General features: G+C 39.8%; 1 protein-coding gene across 17 annotated transcripts in view; it reads right to left on the bottom strand.

Moving 5' to 3' along the window:
• Nucleotides 1–16,782, bottom strand: part of PRUNE2 (prune homolog 2 with BCH domain) — a 157,024-nt gene that overhangs the window by 63,186 nt on the left and 77,056 nt on the right. For 15 of the 17 annotated variants that reach the window (XR_013232542.1, XM_077344742.1, XM_077344743.1 and 12 more), the window contains exons 7-9: nucleotides 9,416–9,571; nucleotides 2,459–9,044; nucleotides 1,209–2,013 (exon numbers count right to left, since the gene is read on the bottom strand). Coding sequence is in view for 16 of the 17 variants with exons in the window: in XM_077344742.1 (XP_077200857.1) it covers nucleotides 1,209–2,013; nucleotides 2,459–9,044; nucleotides 9,416–9,571 (7,547 nt within the window). In the remaining variant the exon portion in view is untranslated. Of the gene's footprint in view, nucleotides 1–1,208; nucleotides 2,014–2,458; nucleotides 9,045–9,415; nucleotides 9,572–14,408; nucleotides 14,486–16,782 lie in introns of those variants that run through there. The other 2 variants (XM_077344758.1, XM_077344755.1) reach the window with 2 other exon arrangements.

Below are 16,782 nucleotides of genomic sequence, written 5' to 3'. Positions count from 1 at the left end.
TATAGGAACACTGTGACACTCTGAGTTTGAGACATAGCCACCTATTGCATTCATAGAAAAGGTGATACTTAAATTAGGAGTTTCTGGCCTCCCAGCTCCTACTCTGAATGTTAAATGCTGGATAGCCATTTGTCAGCAAGCTTTAAGTGGTTCTTTTAAACTGAAGGCTGGTTGCTCTGAGTTATTTATTTAAAAGGAGAGTTGTTTTTGTTTGGTGCCAACAATGGTCCTTGGTGTAACACAGAACTCCCCTTTCTTTCAAGTCCATTATAGTTCAACAGCCAGAGTTGTTTGATTGGATGAAGGTAGAGAATATAGAAGGACACTCATCAAACAGACTGAGAAGACGTTCTGAGTAGGCCTTAAGCATGTTTAAAAAGGTGAAGCTTTAATGGAAGAGAAAAGTGGGACTTTCCCAAAGGAATGATGCACCTAGAACAGGAACCACAAAATTAGTGCTATCACTGGAAAATTGCAAGAGTTAGCAGATATGAGTTACTGTGTCAGTTTTCTTCTGTGAATGATATCTGCAATTTTGTTTATTGTTTGAACCAGGGCTGTCCATAGAATTTCTGGGACTGGTAGGCTGTTGGGCTAGTAAGATAACAATCTGGGATGAATTCGAGGTTCTGTTATTTCCTCTGTAGGCTGCAGGGCGGAACACTCTCCATGGCCCTATTAGATGCAGTCATCAGTGGGGTATATAATAATGAATGTATATAATATTGAATTAATCAATATACCAAGGTTGCTGGACCATTTTGGCCACTAGCAGGGGACAGGGGATAGGGTTGCCAGATCCAGGTTGAAACTCCTGGAGATTTGGGTATGAAGCCTGAGGAGAAGAGGGAGCCTAGTGGGGAACTACACCAAGGAGTCCACCCTGCAAAGCTTCCATTTTCTCCATAGGAACTGATCTCTGGAGATGAGCTCTAATCCTGGGGGATCCCCAGATCTCACCTGGAGGCTGGAATCCCTACATTAGATGTAGTTGCCCTTTGTGAAGCAATAAGTATCAAGGGGGATTTGGGTTCATCCCATTAAAGTAGAAATTTATAAATGTCAAAGTGAGTAACTTGGAGAGAGAAAAAAATATAAACTCTAGCTGTGTAATTAAAATAATATTTAGCTACAAAATGTTTTATGAGCACTTGGCCTACATCCACACAGAATAAAATCAGAAGTAAAACACATAGGCCTGACCTTACCCTGTTATGTGACCACGTTCTGTGTCACTGCCAACAAACTGGGTCCCCTCTTCCATTCGTTGTTCTGGTACTAGACCACTGCCAAGAAGCTGTTGTGAATGGACATCCAGTTTATCATCATTAGCCACAACATGCAATAAAAGAGCATCTGTTGCCCTATTGTGTGACTTTTCATCCTCTTGGTCCAGTGATTTGTGAGGATTTCCCTTTACCAGAGTTTCAGTTTGTGTCCCATAGATCAATTCCTGGCTTAAAACATTTTCTAATTCTCTACTAGAATGTCTAGACAGTGACTCTATTGTGTTTGTTCTGCTGCAGCTTTCTTCAGGTGATATATCATCCACTCCATTTTGGCCCACCATAGTCCATTCTTGATCTTGCACAGGGCTCTGGGGCAATTTCTTTTCATCTCCTTGGTTTTGAGGCACAACAGCAAGACTTTTCTCTGCTAAATAAAAAGAATCCCATTCAGTCTCCAGAGCAGATTTCCCTTCACTTTCATTTATTATGGAGATTGACTGAAATGTATCCGAGGAGTCTGCTGAAAAGGTTTCAAGAGAATTTATTTGTTCTGCTACTGCTGCAGCTTCCTGTGAAGCAGAATTACTGTCTCGGGTTTCCAAGATATCTTTCCCCAAAGATACATTTTCTTCACCAGTAATGAGCACATAATCCATCTCTAGTGAAGATTGATCTTCAGCCTCTATTAACCTTATATGTTCCTTTTCTTCCCTTCTTGTCACCTCTGGACTCTCAGCAGGCTGGTATCCTTCATCCTCACAACTATGTGCATCCAAGACAGCTTCTGAAATTTAAAAAAAGAGTTGTAACAGCTGACTTCTGATTTATGACTATCTTAAAATAAAGGCATTTCCTATGTAATTAAACAGTTTCTGATCTATTTTGGGTTAGGTCAGGTTAATTTATTCAAGTATTCTATATTCTACTTAATCATAACGCAATGTAGGTGATGTGCAAAGTCAAATGCAGACACAGATTTTTTTTGCATTGTGCAATGCATAAAACCCCACAAAATCTTTGTCTTCGGCAACGAGAAAAACAATAATAATCAATGTTCCATTCTTCAGAAAATGATTGCAGTGGAACATGTTAATTCTGAATTCTGAAATCCTGACACAGACAAAATGTATTTCACTGTCTTGTAGTTCAACATCATACTAGATTTCCTCTATCTCAGTTTTTATTTATCTAACAAGCTTGTTTTATTAGTGACTGTACTAATTGCTTACCATTGGCCATTCCTCTGACTCCATCTGCTGGTGAATCAGAATTAATTGATTCTGTTTCATACTCAAATCCCTTCAAAGAATCAGTTGATTTAGGAGTCATTTCAGATTCCAGCAATAAAGATCCCCAGTCTTGGTCTTGAGAGCATTCCCTGACCTTGTCATTGGATTTACTGGGTTTAGATTCTGAAAGGTTAATTTCAACTCCACCAGTTTTTGAAATAGTAATACCTGTATGTGTTCCATGTTCAAATTCCTTCAAAATTTCTGAAGGTTCTGAAGGTTCATCAGATTCTAACAAAAGTGATCCCCAGCCTTGATCTTCTTGAGTAAATAATGCAACCTGCTCTTTGATGTCACTAGTGTTAAATTCCAAAGAGTGTACTTTATCTGTACCAGTTTGTGAATCAATATTATTTGATTTGGTTTTGTATACAAATTCTTTGGAAGTGTATGAAGATTCTGGTGACACTCCAGATTCTAATAACAGTGATCCCCAACCTTGATCTCCTTGAGAATACTCTGCAACCTTGTATTGAATGTCTTTACTATTAGATTTTGCAAAGTTCATGTTACCCTGCTGAAAAGCGAATTCTGTGGCAAATGATACATCAAGTGGAGAAGGACATTCTAGTGATGATAGTTTATTGAGTGACTCTGTAAAGCATGGGCTATTATTCTCTTGCAAGTTTTCACATTCTTGTACAAAATTAGAAGCATACTGACTTCTTGTACCATTTAGACAATCTTCCCTCTCCTCTTCTTGAGAGGCTTGCACTGAAGATATCTTTATGGACATTTTATCTGTCTCTGTTCCTTCTTCAGCCATTTCTGTTGTGTGCTCAAATGCTGAAATTTGATTGCTGTCAGAAAAGTTACTACAAACAGAACTATCAGTGGTCAAATGTGGAGCGATAACATGACCTGGGCACTTAACTGCATCTTTGGAAACGGAGACTTGCTTCTCTTTAAGGCTTTTATTTTCAACTTCATTGTTTTCTATGTTGGGGGATATTGTTTCCAAAATATCAGTACAGGAATGTGTCAGAGACATTTGTTCAATACTGGGCTTGTTTGTTATATAAGAGTCATTGATGATATTCTTTCCAATTTCAGGTGGTTCTTCAGTTCTAAAAGACATTAATTGGTAGGACTCATCAACTCTGGACTCATCATTAGTTAAGAAACATGAACTATTTACTTCAGTATGAGATTCTTCTCTACCAACTATCAATTGTCGTTTGAATGTGTCTTCACATATCTCAGATGGTATGAAAGACATCTGAGTGGCTTCTTCAGGCTCTGCTAGAACAGAAGGTTGTGCATATGGCTGCTTGCTTTCATATTCCTGGCAAACATCAGGACTGCTTGAGGCTTGTGAACTGCTATCTTGATCACAATGGTTTAATATATCTGGATTTTCTCTATTTGTTCTCAAAATGAAAGCTTGCTCAACATCAGTCCACAAATCAGGATCAACAGTGAAGGCCTGCAAATCTCCTAGGGGATTATTTTGTAATATATCTGGAACAAATTCATTCTGTTGAGGAACACTGTCTTTGTCACATATTGGGCTGAAATTCCTTGCTGTATTTAAAGGTTCAGATTGAGGTTTTTCACTGGTATACAAAAGATTTGGGTCAATGGGTTTTATAGTAATTTCAACTGGGCAATCTGATGTTTCATTAATACTATCTCTTAACAAACGTAGTGCTGGATCTACATGAGTACATGGTTTTAACAGACTTGACTCATTGTCTTCTGGAATAGATTGCTTAACAGTATCTTGATCAATATCAGCTTTAACAAAGGACTCTTCTTTTACATCTCCCTCATCCTTACACATTTGTGACAGTGGACCATATTCTTCAAAAGTTACAGCATCACAATCTAATTCATTTTCTTGGGTAACCAATGAGCATTCTTCATATGTGGATTCATGCTCACTGTTATACTGAGTAAACTCATTTTCTTCATTGGCTATATCAGTGAAATTAAGTTCCTTCTGTTTTTCATTTCTTTGCTCATATGTATCACTGACATTGATAACTGCATCACTTATCTGAAAATCAACAGAATTGAATTGCTGACCTTCCATCAGTCTTTCATTATGGTTTTGTGAGTTCCACCATTCTGAAGTATCATCTGGAAATCCAAGAGATATGCAGTTTTGATCTTTTCCTACTACTTTTTCTGAATGACATTGCAGCAGTACATCCCATGCATCTGAATTCTTTGAAGTATAATCTTCTTCATGATTTACTGCAATATTTTGTGCATTATGATCATGAACTGTACATGAATTCCAAGAACATGTGTCATGTGGTTGTTCAAAGGAAGTACTTAGAGGCATTTTATCTTGAATTGTTTCCCAGTGTGCTGAATATTCAGAAATTTCATCAATATCCTCCTCCCTCGAAGTATTACATGCATCAACATCTTCAGAACTTGTATTTAAAATGGTCATGTGGATGTTTTTCTCCAAATGAGGTGGACCACCAGAACTTTTAAAATCAACATCAAGATTTGTTTCAGTAGACTGCAAACTATCCTGGTCTCTAATGTCATTAACTGTATCCTCCAATTTGTCCAGGCATAAATCTGACTGTATCCCTGTTGGATAGACATTTGAGTAATCTGAATACTCATCTATTCCAGGACTAGACAGAGATGATTCTGTATCATCATCCACATGTGCATTCCAAAGATCTAAGTTTTTAGGAACTCTGTGATCAGTGCTTTTTTCAGAATCTTCTTGGCTTTTATTCTCAAGGTTTTCTTTTCCAGATGCTTCTAACTTGGTGTCATTTGGGAGATCCCAAATGTCTTCATTTTCTTTTTGAGTATTATCTGTTGGTACATTGCCCCAAATATGCATATTTATAGAAGAATCACTTATGTCAGGACTTGTTGCACTTGAGTGTGTATACTCATGAATGGAATCACTGCAGGGGATGTCTTCTTTGTAGGTGTTTTTTGTTTGAATATCTGACTGAAAACTGTTCATGATATTGGATGTTTCAAGGTCTTCACTTATTTCAGGACTTGTTTCAACAGACTGCATCTGTTCATTCACTGATACATTCCATGCATCTAGAATTTGGGACAATTCATGGTGAGGTACAATATCAATTATTTTCCCATTTGAAAACTTATTCTCAAACTCCAAACATTCAGAACTTTCACTTCTATCAAAAGAATCCATGTCACATGATAATGTATTATTTGTTTCATTCATACTTGAACTATCTAGGGATTCAGGACATTCTGCATACTGATTCTCTGAGATTTCAGTGTCTAGATTTTTGCCATCCAAAGATGTTTCATGACCACTGCTCACTTTTGAGATGTTGCCAGGAGTTTCTAAGTCTAAGTTACAAATGTTCATAGTAGGGTCTGATTTTTCAAATAAAAGTTCCTGATTTTCTTTTATTAATATTAATGTTTCATGTGGCAAAGAACCTGATTCCTTATAGCTACCCTTCACTAATTCATTCCATACTTCTTGATTGTCAACTATTTCCATTATTGAAACATGTTTTTCTTGGCTGTTTTCTCCTCCCTGAGAACTTGAAGAAAGGCTTTCCATCTCAGGGATCATTACACTCTGGGCAGATAGACCTTCATCAAAATGTTTAGAATCTAATGTATATTCTTCATTATAATCATATTTTGAGTCATCTTCTATATAAAATTGTACCAAATGTTTGGTATCTTCATTGGGAAAGTCAGGAAAACATTCTGAATTGTCATCTAAAGATCCTTTCTTTGCTTCTGTGATGACAGGATGAACCTGATTGGGAAATGGCATGTTTGTTTCTGATGGTTCTGTTCCTACTTCTTTTAAACTGTCTGGTGAGCTGGGATAATCAGAAGTGGTCCTAATTTTCTCTGAATTATTAACATGTAACATCGGGAGAAGGAGCGACAATGGTGTGTTGTCATTTTGTTTGTTGTCATTCTTAATATTGTTAATTTTGTCTTGTCCACTTCCCTCATCTCTTAGCTTACATTCCTTGATTTCTTCTGCTGAAGCAAATGAAATATTACTGTGTTTCCCAACAGACTGTTCATTCTGCTGAAAATGTTCACCCTCTTGGCTCAACTGTTTATCTGGATATTTGTCTTCCTTTACATGATCACTAGGCACAATTGTGTCCTCCAAAACACTGGTTCCCAAACCTGATCTCCCAGCCATGTCAGGAATATTTTGAACTGGTTGTTTATCCACAAGGATGACTCTGCTGCCTATTTCAGATTCTGCTGTGAGTATGCTATTACTTACAGCTAAGTCATTATTTTCTTGTTTAGAAATCAGCAGCATCCCACAGTCTTCAGAACTAGAAGGGCTACTTCCATAAACACTGTAGTTAGCTAGAAAATGTGTGTCATCATTTTGCTCTGGATCAGGTAAACCTGTCTTAGTGTATGTAACCAGCATGTTTTCAGATTGTGACGCCTCCATTTCATTAAGTGATGATTTCCATGGGACTATGTTTTCACTGTTTAAAAGGGAAGGGCTGTTAGGAGATGGCTGTGCTAACAATTTTTCATCTGCTACATCATTTGTTTCAGGTTCATCTGAGCTTGAATTAATGATGTGATCAAGCATTGATTTTCTTTCAGAATGCTGGCCTTCACCTTCTCTTTCATCCCCAACCCCTGTTGGAGATACATAGGAATCAGATGAATAATTTGTGTCTGGGGGAGAAACAACCACACCTTCACGTATATCTGAAGTTATAAAGTCAGAATCTCTATATGACAAGAAGGGATCTTCCCATGGCATAAGGTTTCCAAGTATTTCTTTTCTGACATTTTTATCATATACACTGCAGCAGTCTGTACTGTCAAGTTGTTCTTGCTCGTGTAGAGTGTTGGTTTGATGTTCCATAAATAATTTAATATTCTTCTGCATATTACTGACATCAGATTTCATATTTTCATATGTTCTGTGTTTTTCTGTTGTACTATCTTGTTCTTTGCTTCCAGATTCTAGATCTACTTGATGGTTTAAATTTTCAAACTGGTGGTCTACTGAGAGTTCTGGTGATGTTTTACCACCTTTAGTCCATGGATCCAGATTTCTTAGTGAAATCTGATCAAAATCTACTGGAGCAACATTCCAGATTCCTTCCGCATGCCCAGAGCCACCATGGTCAACCTTTGCCCAAGCATTAGGAGAATCTGACTTGATATACCCAGTATCTGATCCATCATTACACCATGGATCTGATATTACAGGAACAGGTATACTGGGCTTCCACATGTTAGCAAAGTCTTCCTTTTGTTGTTGGATGTCTTTCTGTTGATAGTCTAAAGCATGTTCATTATGGGCTGGACTAAATCGGTTCTCCCAAATACCTGCTCTTGCATATTCTATATGCTTTGGTTGTTTTTGCATACATATGGAATCTGAAGCTCTTCTGTCAACCTGCTGTCTCAGTAATGCACTTGCTTTGTAATCTTTCCATGAATCAGGACTCTGAAAAACAGATTCTGGTTCTGTTGAACTCCATGCATCAGCATTTTTGGAATCTATGTCAAAGCCATCCCACCAGCTATTACATCTAACATGAGACTGAAAATTGTTCACTGGATCAATTTCAATAATTTTATTAATTATGTCCTGAGGATAAAATACAGGTGGCCCACTAGCTAAAGGTGAGCTATCCACAAGGCTGTTCATTGGAGTTGGTGGGGTTCCCTCAGCATTTTTCAATACTTCTGGACAAGAGGAACAATCACTTTCCAAGTCAACTACACTTGAATTTTTTTCAGAATAATCTCTAGGATTTTCTTTTTTATGGCTATAGTCATCTTCATTTGTTGCCATTAATGAATCACTTGAATACTGTTGATTGTCATGTTCTGATACATTTATCTCATCAGTTATTTTAGAATCAGACAGTGGCTGTTCTCCTGATGAGCCACTGTCATGGAAGAAATCATCGGCAGGGGAACAGTCCATAGAATGAGAAGAAGACCCAACCTGAACTGTTGCTATTGGTGCTAAATCAAAATTGAAAAGATCAAAATTATCACTACTAGTTCTAGACTGAGCATTTTCTTCTTCAGCTATTGGTCCTTCAGGAATCGGACTATAGGAATCAAAACCAGAAAGGAAACTATGATGAGATACAGCACCTTCTGCTACTGGGCTATCATCACTAAGAAAAACTGAGCTCTCTTTGGAAGATCTGCTACTTCTGATAGTAGCCAGTCCACTGTCTGGACTCACAAGATCAATGTTAACATCAGCATGGGCTTGAGCGTTATGGTCTTGTGGGTTTTCTATAAAGTTCACAGCATTTGGTTGTGGTTCGATATCAGAACCATACAGCTCCATAATACCAGAAGACCCTTGGGAAAGTGGGGCACTCCCAGCAACAGCTTCAGTGGATGATGTTCTACTGTTAGAAGCCATTTCTGGATGTCTCCTGCTGATAACATCTTTCATTAATAGAAAAATTTCATCACAATTTGCCAAAGAATTTTCTTGTTGATAAATGAGGAGTTGGTCACATCCATATTCAAGGGGATCCAACTCCAGACAAGGATTCTGACATTCTTCTAACTCACAGCAAATCTGTTGAGAAAGAAAAAGATACCTCCTTAATTGCTGTAAACTACATATAATCAATGAATATTTAATTGGATACTGTCATAATAACACATTTCACAATTACCCAAGTGTTGATGGTTTAGAACAAACTTTATAGAAAAGGTTTCCCCATAACAGCCTCTCTCATTTATGTTTGACCACTGCATGATGTTTGCATTGTTGCTTCTAGACAGATATAAATACTGTTTGTTCTGTAGTCTTTCAACAGATACAGAACTTTTAAGAATATCTGCTATTCAATGTTTCATAACATTACCTAATGTCAAAAATGTCATGAATATTGTATAATATGACATATAAAAGAATACCTTTTATTCTTTCTTTAAAATACTTACCTGATTTCCAAGCTCCATGTTTTCTGAATAAACTGCTATTTGTCTTTTTTCCTGTCCTCCTGACAAGTAGCTAGCCAAAATGACAAGGACATCAAAATTGTATTTATCTACAAATGCTTTCAAGTCTCCAGTCATATTTCTGTGAAGCAGGCAGTCCTGAAATATGACAAGAGTATAACTTTATGAAGGAATTTTGCTTAATATTCATAGTTGTGCACTTCCAAAAGGACACTAGTACATATTTTTTCACTGACAAGGTTTTTTAAAAAGATATATTATGCTTACTGTAGTGTAGAACAGAAAACCAGACTTTTTAGATATGATTAATACTTCTTATAAATATTGCTATTCAATTGGAATTCTCTTGTGAGCATGTTTTATTCATTGCCCTGTAAAAGCACTGCAATTGAAGATGTACCTGATCAATGTACCATATGAAATGTACCACACAAAAAATTTGCATTCATGTATGATCGCTATGGGGAAGGAGAGAGGGCAAAGACTCTAAGGCAACTGCCCACTGGACTGAAGAATGTCTAGTCTTGGGATGGGCATGTACCAAACCACAAAGCAAACTTTGTCATTAATTTTGCGCTGTTTATGGTTCGTGAAGCAAAGTTCATGATGGGTCTACCATCGCAGACTTCAAGAAACTTTTAAAGTAATTTGTGGTACTATGACCCATTATGCACGGGGGGAATAATGCACATTCGGGATGGAATGGCGGCGACTAAAATCACCGATAACGCATGGAGCCGGCTGCAACCGTCCGCAGCTTCGGTGCATGCCGCCGAAAAAGCCGCGTTAGCGAAACGCGGAAGAAAGCGCAGCTTCCGGGTGACCGGGGTGCAACCAGAAGCGGCGTCGGGATTGCTGCATGCATAATCGGTTACTCTGGGTTTTGCCGCCATCGCGCCCCGTTCCGTGCATAACCGGTATGCTTCGTGTCTTCCCCCTCTGCGTTTTCCCGAGCCCATTATGCACGGCTGCCGAAACGGCGATTTTGGGTCACACGGAAAACGCGGAGGGGGAAGACGCGATGCACACCGGTTATGCATGGGGCGGGGCACGACGGCGGCAAAACCCAGAGTAACCGATTATGCACGCGGCGATCCTGGCGCCACTTCTGGTTGCGCCCCGGTCACCCGGAAGCTGCACTTTCTTCCGCGTTTCGCGAACGCAGCTTTTTCTGCGGCATGCACCGAAGCTGCGGCCAGTTGCAGCCGGCACCGTGCGTTATCGGTGATTTTAGTCGCCGCCATTCCACCCCAAATGTGCACTAAAACCCCCGTGCATAATGGGTCCATGTGACCCGAAATCGCCGTTTCGGCAGCCGTGCATAATGGGTCTATGAAAGCCACAAAAACAACTGACCAGGTTACCTTAACAAATTGTAGTCTGCAGTTTTATCACACACATCTCCTCTCTACAGAACCTGTACACCCCTTAACAAGATGCTTACTAGACTCACTGAAATAAATTTGCTTACTAAGCCAACACCAAACAGTAACTAAAAGCCAAATAAAAGCCTGACTAAGCTAATACTTTTATTCAGAGCCACAAGACTTTCTTCACCTTTCTTAAGCTGAGACTATTTACCCTGTCCCATCTAGTGGAGTTCCATGACTGGCTGACAACCATTTGGAAATGTATGAGGCCAAAATCAAAAGGATTAATTCAAAGCCAAGAAGGGGAAGTAGGACTTTTGAGGATGTTTAGCTGAAATTTATTTTTAATTAATTTCATCCCATTGGTTCTGGTCCTATCTTCTGGGGCAACAGAAATCAACTCTGTTCCATCCTCTGTCAGTGGTCCCCAACCACCAGGCTGCAGCTCCTTCTCCCTGCCCCCCAGCAGTGAGAAACTTCCCAGGCCGCAAGCAAATCGGCCGCCAAAGCAGCTGATTAGCTTGCGGTCCAGCAAGGTTCTTTCTGCGGGGGGGGGGGGAGGGAAGCACAGCCACCAGCGCAAACGGGCATGCACGGCAGGTCCCCACATGCGCGTTTGTGTACATGCACATCAGTTTTGCGCATGCATGTTTGCAGCCGTGCATGGCATAGACACACATGTGTGGACCTGCCGTGCATGCTACCACGCATGCGTGGCACCCGGATCGCCCTCCCCCCCACTGGTCCGTAGCCTGAAAAAGGTTGCGGACCACTGCTCTATGTGACATTTTATGGCTATCATATCAACTCTTAGTCATCTCTCCAGGCTAAACAGACCAAGCTCCCTCAGCCTTTCCTCATACGACTTAGTCTCCAAACCTCTCATCATTTTTGTTACCTTCCTCTGGGTGCACTCCAGTTTGTCTACATCCTTCTTCATTTGTGGTGCCCAAAACTGAACACAGTATTCTAAATGAGGTCTAACCAGAGTAAAAGATGAGCTGCTAGAAAATGGGGAATTTTTAAAAGGAATCTTCCCACAAACAATATAAACTAAATCAGATTTTTTGTTTTCTTTTTACTGAGCATAAATGAAATAAATCCACTCAACATGGCAAATGTCTTATTTTGGTTCCTATCTTTTGTAATAGACAGAATATAAAGTATAGAACCACTTCATCTTTTTTTTAAATTCCCTTTAGCTTGTGCTATTTGTATTTGAGGCAATGTATTGTTGTCTTCTGGCTAAACTCATTACCAGGTGACATTATTAGCTTTTATGCTGCTACTAAGCAACACCCTTATATCAACAGCACTTTATCAACAACACACCACAAATGTAGATGCAGGTGGGCATTTTATCCACTCCAACCCCAACTAAACACATCTACCTGATAAATTACTCTTTAGTTTGCATGTGTACAAATAGTATGTATTAATCTACTCAGACGTGTCCAAAAATGTGCTTTGTTTCCCTTTCAGTTAAAATTAAAATAGCAATATTATTCATGAAATTGAGAAGGAAAAATATTAACATGAAAAAACATGAAAAAACGAAAAACGCTACCCTCTTGGCTTGAGCCTCCATTGACAAGGAGGGGTCAACATGAAAAAACGAAGCTCATATAATTTTCTGTGCTTTGCATTAGGGAACTGATTTTTTTTTAATTGATGAGTATGACACATGGCCAAAATATAATTGGGATAAATGTACAGTATAATGGGACGGAGATTAAATTACACCTCAGTTACCTGAGTGGCTTAGAACAAGGACTGGGATTCAAAGAGCTCCTTTAGCCCCTGGGATTGAGGAAACCTGAGTGTTCATTACCTTTTATCTGCTGAAAATCATATTACTCATTACATATTTCGAACTGCTTTCAAATCTCCTGTCATTTTCAAAGGTGCAGGGCGGGGGGGCTGGTTTTTTTTTTTTAGGAAATAAATCAAAAGTCCCTTGAATACACACAACTAGTTATATTGCTCTCTGGATGCTAGCCAAAGAAATGGTATTAACATAGGAGGGTGAGCCAGCAAAACATGAACCCTGGAAATATTCTGAATATGCTGTCAATGAGAAACTGTGTCCCTATACTTCATAAGATACGAATACTGGGAGCAAACTTTCTGTAAAAACACACCTAAAGGTTATGCTATACTAGTTACAGATGCACAGCAGGGATTGCATTGCTATGTTAATGTGACTAACAGCCACTAATAGACTGCAGAAATGTAAATAAATAATCCTTAAAAAGAGTTTATTATATTTATATACCACCCTCCCTGAAGGCTCAGGGTGTAGAAAGTTACACCACTTTCTACACCCATTGAATTAAATGGATTTTAAAAGGTTTAATTCCACTTAAGGTTGTACTGCCATTATTCTATATACAAAATACAAAGATTTTCTTCCATTTGGCCTTATACAAAACATCATTCATTTACTGTCATGAGAACAGCTGGATTTTAGGTCAATAGCACCATTTTGGGGTTATAAACTATTGATAGTTAACGTTCTCTTCACTGTATACCTGTATGACCATTTATGCACTGGGAACTTCACTGCCCCAGTTCCCGCACAGGAGCACAAATCGGGGGCGGATGAGGTACACCAGGCCAAATGCTCCCCCATGTGGGTGCAGGAAGAGGTGGGGCAACCTGCCACAATTAAAACTCCAGCCTGAAGCCCGGAATGAAACCTCCAGTGCATAAATGGTCTATATGTCTCCAAGCTAGCTGTTCTACTGCAAACAAACATGGTTGCCCTCTGAACTGACGCTGAAAATATTTATTTTTAATTGTTAATATTAACTTCAGCCGCTACAACTTAAAGACATTTTGTATCCCATAATAATCATAGCACTCAATTTCTTAAGATATATCTCTGGAAAATCCACCTAACACTAATTGAATCATAGAATCATATTGTTGGAGGGGGCCATACAGGCCTTCTAGTCCAACCTCCTACTCAATGCAGGATCAGCCTAAAGCATTCATGAGAAGTATCTGTCCAGTTGCTGTTTAAAGACTGCCAGTGAGGGGGAGCACACACTACTATGACTATAACCCCCTCTAACCCCCTAATATCTAGCTGGTACCATTCTACACATAGTTTAAACCCATTACTTAGCTGCCAACAGGAACCGTTTCCTGCCCTACTCCAAGTGACAATCTTTCAAAACTTTAAAGAGAGCAATCATATTCCTCAGCCTTTCCTCATAGGGCTTGGTCCCCAGGCCCCGGATCATCCTTATCAATCTCCTCTGTACCAGCTCTATTTTTTTCACATCCTTTTTGAAGTGAGGCCTCCAGAACTGCACACAGTATTCCAGATACAGCCTGACAAATGCAGTATACAAAGGGACTATGACATCTTGTGATTTCAGTATGATGCTTCTGTTGACACAGCCCTAGATTGCATTTACCTTTTTTTTTACTGCCGCATCATACTGCCTGCTCATATTTAGATTACAGCCCACAAATACCCCAGTCACATACACTGGTATCTATCTCCCATCCAGTATATATGCTTCTCATTTTTGTAACCCAGTTGTAGAATTCTGCACTTATCCTTTTTGAATTTCTTCTCGTTCTCATTTGCCTACTTTTCCAGCATGTTCAGATCTTGTTCAAACTCTGGAGTATTCTGGGGTGTTCTGGGGATGGGAACTTCTGGGATGTTCACTACTCCTCCCAGTTTGATGTCATCTGCAAATTTAATGAGAAATACTTCTACCTCCTCATCCAGATCAATGAAAAAAATGTTGAAAAGTACCAGACCCGGTCCTGAGCCCTGTGGCACCCCACATCTCACTTCTTGCCAATCCAATGAAACACCACTGACAACTACTCTTTGGGTGAGGTTTTTTTAACCAGATCCCTAGCCACCCAACCATCTGAAAATCCAGTCTGCATTCCTCCAGTTTACCCATCAGAACATCATGGACAAAGGTTCTGCAAGCTCTCCAGAAAGTCTCAGGTGCACACCACCCGGCCCAGTGTATTTTAACTCATCCAGTGCAACCAGGTACCTCCCAACAACCTCTCTGTTCATGTCAACCCACAACCCACCTTGCCTCCTACCATTACTAGATGTGTCCATATTCTTCTGGGGAAAAAAAGAGACAAAGTTTCCCTCTGTCCTCTGTCAGAGTCTCTCCATCTTTACCCAAAAGTGGGCCTATTGCTTCATTTACCTTTGCTGTTCACATATCTGAAGAAGATTATCTTGTTATATTGGCCAGTTTCAGCTGACTCACAGCTTTGGCCTCTCTGATGGCCTACAGTGCCTAGTAACCTGCAGATACTCTTCTTTAGAGGTCTGTTCTTCCCTCCATGTTAATACTCATGCTAAGCTTTTGTTTCTTTCTTGTGTCCCCAGACTTCTAATTTCCTAATGCATTAATTATTGAATGTCCCATTTTGTTTACAGTCATCATGTAGCCCCTCTCCCTGGCATCATGCTTACTTCTTCTGGGGACCCTAACTTTGGTTTTCTAGTGGATGATAGCCACTTTTCCTCCTTCCTCTTGCCTCAGGACCCCAGAAGCTTCTGCTTCTTTATAATGATCTGAATCCACTTGTCTGTATTGTCTAAAGGGCAAATGACTGTACCAGCTCATTGGCACATGGGTGTCAACTCTCTACTCTGGGCTTCAGGTTGAAGATAAGGAACTATGGTCTGTGGGAAAATGCTTTGATATGCAAAATGTGTAAGTGGGGGGAAGCAGTATTGTCTATATCTACCTTTCTCAACCTTTTTACCATTGAGAAACACCTGGAATATTCTTCAGACTTTGAGAAACCCCAGAAGTGGCATGAGCATGCAGAATATGGATGGGAAACATAGCTGTGTACCCACCCAGGGCACCTCCCCTTTCCGCCCGTCTAGGCCCATCACTGGCCATTTGGGGGGGGGGGGGAGCGTGTCAACATGACCACATTTGTTCCACCTAATATTTCTGGTAAGTCCTAGGAGAAGAAGCTGGTTTCATGGCTTGTGGCACTCAGCGTTTAACACCCATTCAGGGTGGCTGTCTCACCCCTGAGTGCCTCCTCCTCCAACCAACTTGCCTGTCTGTCCTGTGGCCAGCCAATCTCCCTCCACCCCCCGCCCCTCATCACCCCTCCTCCTTTTACTTCCCTCAGAGGCTGCAGATCCCTGCTGCATGAGAGCTGCCCCTGCCCAGGGGCCTCCAGCCTGCAGCCTTTCCAGGTCTTTGGGGGAGGGAGAGTCCATTTGCAGAGTTCTTCCACCCACCCCCACCCCAAATCTATCTCCTTTTGTATTCCTGAATGCAATGGGCTTTGGCACTAGTATGATCATATTACTGTTAAATATTTAGCCGATATAAAAATTAACTCCTACATATTCAGGAAACACTTCCAGAGCTGTCAAGAAATCCTAGGGTTTCACCAAACCCTGGTTGACAAAGCCTGGTCTATATGAACCCTAGGTTTCTTTTAGCAACTTGTTCTTAGCAATACCCAGCTATCATTAAGTGATCTGTTGTGTTCACTGTGGGCTTTATAAGCAGCTTTTGGACTTTTTGCAAAGAAATGTCTCAGCTCATTTTGTGCCTTTTGGAAGAACATCCCAGGTTTGTTACAAGTGTACTCACATGCTATGTGTAATTCACCTTGAGTTAGTATGAGAAAGGCAGATAAAAACTCATGAAAATCAATTTTAAAATAATTATGTGAGATACCAGTATTAATGTCAACTTGAAAAAAATTCTAGGAAAGGAGGTCAAATTACATTGAATTTCTCAGTTTATCCAACTGGTAATAAATGATTAAATCTTTAATATACATGTCTAAGAGGCTGTTAAGGTGATTTTGAGAATAGTATAATACGCTGTGCAATACTCTGACAATCCAAATTAAGACAGGAACATCAGAGACATGGGGCTGTATTCTCAGGAGAAGGTGATTAAATGACAGTTTCACTATTCACCATAAGACTAAATTAATTCTGTT

Source organism: Paroedura picta, chromosome 7, assembly GCF_049243985.1.
Source record: "Paroedura picta isolate Pp20150507F chromosome 7, Ppicta_v3.0, whole genome shotgun sequence".
Taxonomy (NCBI): domain Eukaryota; kingdom Metazoa; phylum Chordata; class Lepidosauria; order Squamata; family Gekkonidae; genus Paroedura; species Paroedura picta.
Note: the sequence above shows the minus strand (reverse complement) of the source record. Positions and strands in the feature narration are given on the sequence as shown.